This window comes from Taurulus bubalis (assembly GCF_910589615.1).
Source record: "Taurulus bubalis genome assembly, chromosome: 8".
In the NCBI taxonomy this organism is placed as follows: Eukaryota; Metazoa; Chordata; class Actinopteri; order Perciformes; family Cottidae; genus Taurulus; species Taurulus bubalis.
The window spans coordinates 920,032-923,263 of record NC_136596.1 but is presented as its reverse complement, the minus strand read 5'-3'; the positions used below and the strand labels follow the sequence as shown (position 1 = coordinate 923,263).

The 3,232-nt window shown below is 44.6% G+C and overlaps 1 protein-coding gene across 2 annotated transcripts in view; it reads left to right on the top strand.

Moving 5' to 3' along the window:
• Positions 1-2,267, top strand: part of LOC306739977 (2-oxoglutarate dehydrogenase complex component E1) — a 28,216-nt gene extending 25,949 nt beyond the window's left edge. For both annotated transcript variants that reach the window (XM_079222078.1, XM_079222077.1), the window contains 3 exons: positions 1-61; positions 377-531; positions 714-2,267. The exon at positions 1-61 is cut by the window's left edge and continues 103 nt beyond it. In XM_079222078.1, the coding sequence (XP_079078204.1) occupies positions 1-61; positions 377-531; positions 714-834 (337 nt within the window). In that variant the 3' untranslated portion in view covers positions 835-2,267. The remainder of the gene's footprint in view (positions 62-376; positions 532-713) is intronic.
• The last annotated feature ends 965 nt before the right edge of the window (positions 2,268-3,232 follow it).

Sequence of the window (3,232 nt, the reverse complement as noted above, 5' to 3'; positions counted from 1 at the left end):
GACGAAGGAGAGGAAGAGCCGAGGCATGGAGGCCACGGTGGCCATCGCCCGCATCGAGCAGGTGCTGTGTGTGTGTGTGTGTGTGTGTGTGTGTGTGTGTGTGTGATAATGCTCTGTGACTCTGGCTCCGCCCCCGTAATGACGTGTGACTCTGGCTCCGCCCCCGTAATGTTGTGTGACTCTGGCTCCGCCCCCCTAATGTTGTGTGACTCTGGCTCCGCCCCCCTAATGTTGTGTGACTCTGGCTCCGCCCCCCTAATGACATGTGACTCTGGCTCCGCCCCCCCAATGACATGTGACTCTGGCTCCGCCCCGTAATGACATGTGACTCTGGCTCCGCCCCCGTAATGACATGTGACTCTGGCTCCGCCCCCAGCTGTCCCCGTTCCCCTTCGACCAGGTGAAGGCCGAGTCGGAGCGGTTCTCCAGCGCCGACCTAGTCTGGTGTCAGGAGGAGCACAAGAACCAGGGTTACTATGACTACGTGAAGCCTCGCATCAGGACCACCATCCAGAGGGCCAAGCCCGTCTGGTAACTACTCCTCCTCATCCTCCTCTTCCTCCTCCTCTCCTCTTCCTCCACCTGAATGACCTCATCCTCCTCTTCCTCTTCCTTCTCTATCCTCCTCCTCTTCCTCCCCTCTTCCTCTCTCCTCCTCCTCTCCTCTTCCTCCCCCTGAGTGACCTCTTCCTCTTCCTCCTCTTCCTCCTCAGGTATGCAGGTAGAGGTCCGGCTGCTGCTCCGGCTACGGGCAACAAGGCGGCTCACCTGATGGAGCTGCAGCGTTTCCTAGACAACGCCTTTGGCCTGGACGCGTTCAAGGACCAGCAGTGACCTCTGGACACGCCCCCTTATGGACACGCCCCATATGGACACCCCCCCATCCTGATACGCCCCTTCTGTCATCTGGACACGCCCCCTTCTGACCGCATCCACACAGGAATACTGCAAGAGTACTACATAGTACACACTGTTTATCCCAGCTACATGAGTACTAGTACTACTGCTAGTAGTATTACTAGTACTGTTATTTCATCATAAAACAGTAGAGATACAAATATCTACATGTTTCTATTATCAATAAATCTACCTCCTGTTTTCACCTTAATTGATTATTGATTATTGATTGATGAAATAAAACCAAATATTCAGTACTATGTGTAGTACTACTTACAGTACAGCACATACACAGTGTGTACTTTATGTGTAGTACTACTTACAATATTCAGGATTCATTCAGAGTTGACTTAAAGTTCATCTCAGACAGGAAGTAGAACATTTAGAATGAGCAACGTGTTGCCAGGTTGCTCCACAGGTTGCTGAGTTTAAAGGTCAAACACACACCTTCCTCCGTCCACACACACACACACACACACACACACACACACTCCAGCTGTGCTGTGAACCAGCAGGTCAGCAGGTATTAAATCATCTTCATCACTCCTCCTCTTCTTCACCTGAAACTTTCCAGGAAACATTTTAACTTTTTAATTTTGATATGAAGGCTCGTTAGCATCGTTAGCTTCCTTTAGCGCTCCCATTGTAAACGAATGGGCGGCCCGCTAGCAGGAGCCAGTGAGCGTGGCCTCGCAGCAGGTGGAGGTTGTTGTTGTTGCCTTTCAGCAGGTGTGTTGGCTCGTTACAGGAAAGGTCTGGGATTAATTGGTCACTACGGCAACGCTTAACTCGCACATTGAGATTTTTTTTTTTTCTTTTACGTTTTGAGTATTTTAAATGACGGCTCAACCAAATGTATCGCTGGTTATGATTTAACCCTTCGGCTTCTGTCTCCCTCCTCTTCATCTTCTCCCTCCTCTTCATCTTCTCCCTCCTCCTCATCTTCTCCCTCGTTTCCCTCCTCCTCCTCTTCATCTTCTCCCTTGTCTCCCTCCTCTTCTCTCTCCTCCTTCTCCCTCCTCCTCTTCCTCCTCCTCCTCTTCTCTCTCCTCCTTCTCCCTCCTCCTCCTCCTCTTCTCTCGCGAGCGTTCATCTCGTGCCAAAACGGAGTGTCTCATGTCTTTCTTTTTCCAGCTGAATGAACTCTTGTCAACAGGAAGTAGAACTCTTGTCAACAGGAAGTAGAACTCTTGTCAACAGGAAGTAGAACTCTTGTGGTTGTCAACACAAACAAAGAGACAGCAGAAGAAGAACTCGTTGGTTCTGAGCTTCTGTGAGACAAAGAAAATGATTTATTTATTTTCATAATAGGGGATTAAAATTCTTTTATTCATTGTTTTGCTTCATTCAATAAAGAAAACTGTCCTGAAGATCTGCTGCTTCGCCTGGTTCTTTCATCATGGAAACAAACAACATGTAAACATGTAAACATCACGTAAACATGAACAACATAATGCAAACATGAACAACATCACGTAAACATAAACATGGAAACATAAACATGGAAACAACATCACGTAAACATAAACAACATGGAAACATAAACATGGAAACAACATCACGTAAACAAACATCACGTAAACAAACATGGAAACAACATCACGTAAACAAACAACATGGAAACAACATCACGTAAACATAAACATGGAAACAAATATGGAAACAGCATCATGTAAACAAACATCACGTAAACATAAACATGGAAACATAAACATGGAAACAACATCACGTAAACATAAACAACATGGAAACATAAACATGGAAACATAAACATGGAAACAGCATCACGTAAACAAACAACATGGAAACATAAACATGGAAACAACATCACGTAAACAAACAACATGGAAACAACATCACGTAAACAAACAACATGGAAACATAAACATGGAAACAGCATCACGTAAACAAACAACATGGAAACATAAACATGGAAACAACATCACGTAAACAAACAACATGGAAACATAAACATGGAAACAGCATCACGTAAACAAACAACATGGAAACAACATCACGTAAACAAACAACATGGAAACATAAACATGGAAACAGCATCACGTAAACAAACAACATGGAAACAACATCACGTAAACAAACAACATGGAAACATAAACATGGAAACAACATCACGTAAACAAACAACATGGAAGCATAAACATGGAAACAACATCACGTAAACAAACATGGAAACATAAACATGGAAACAGCATCACGTAAACAAACAACATGGAAACATAAACATGGAAACATAAACATGGAAACAACATCACGTAAACATAAACATGGAAACAAATATGGAAACAGCATCACGTAAACAAACATCACGTAAACA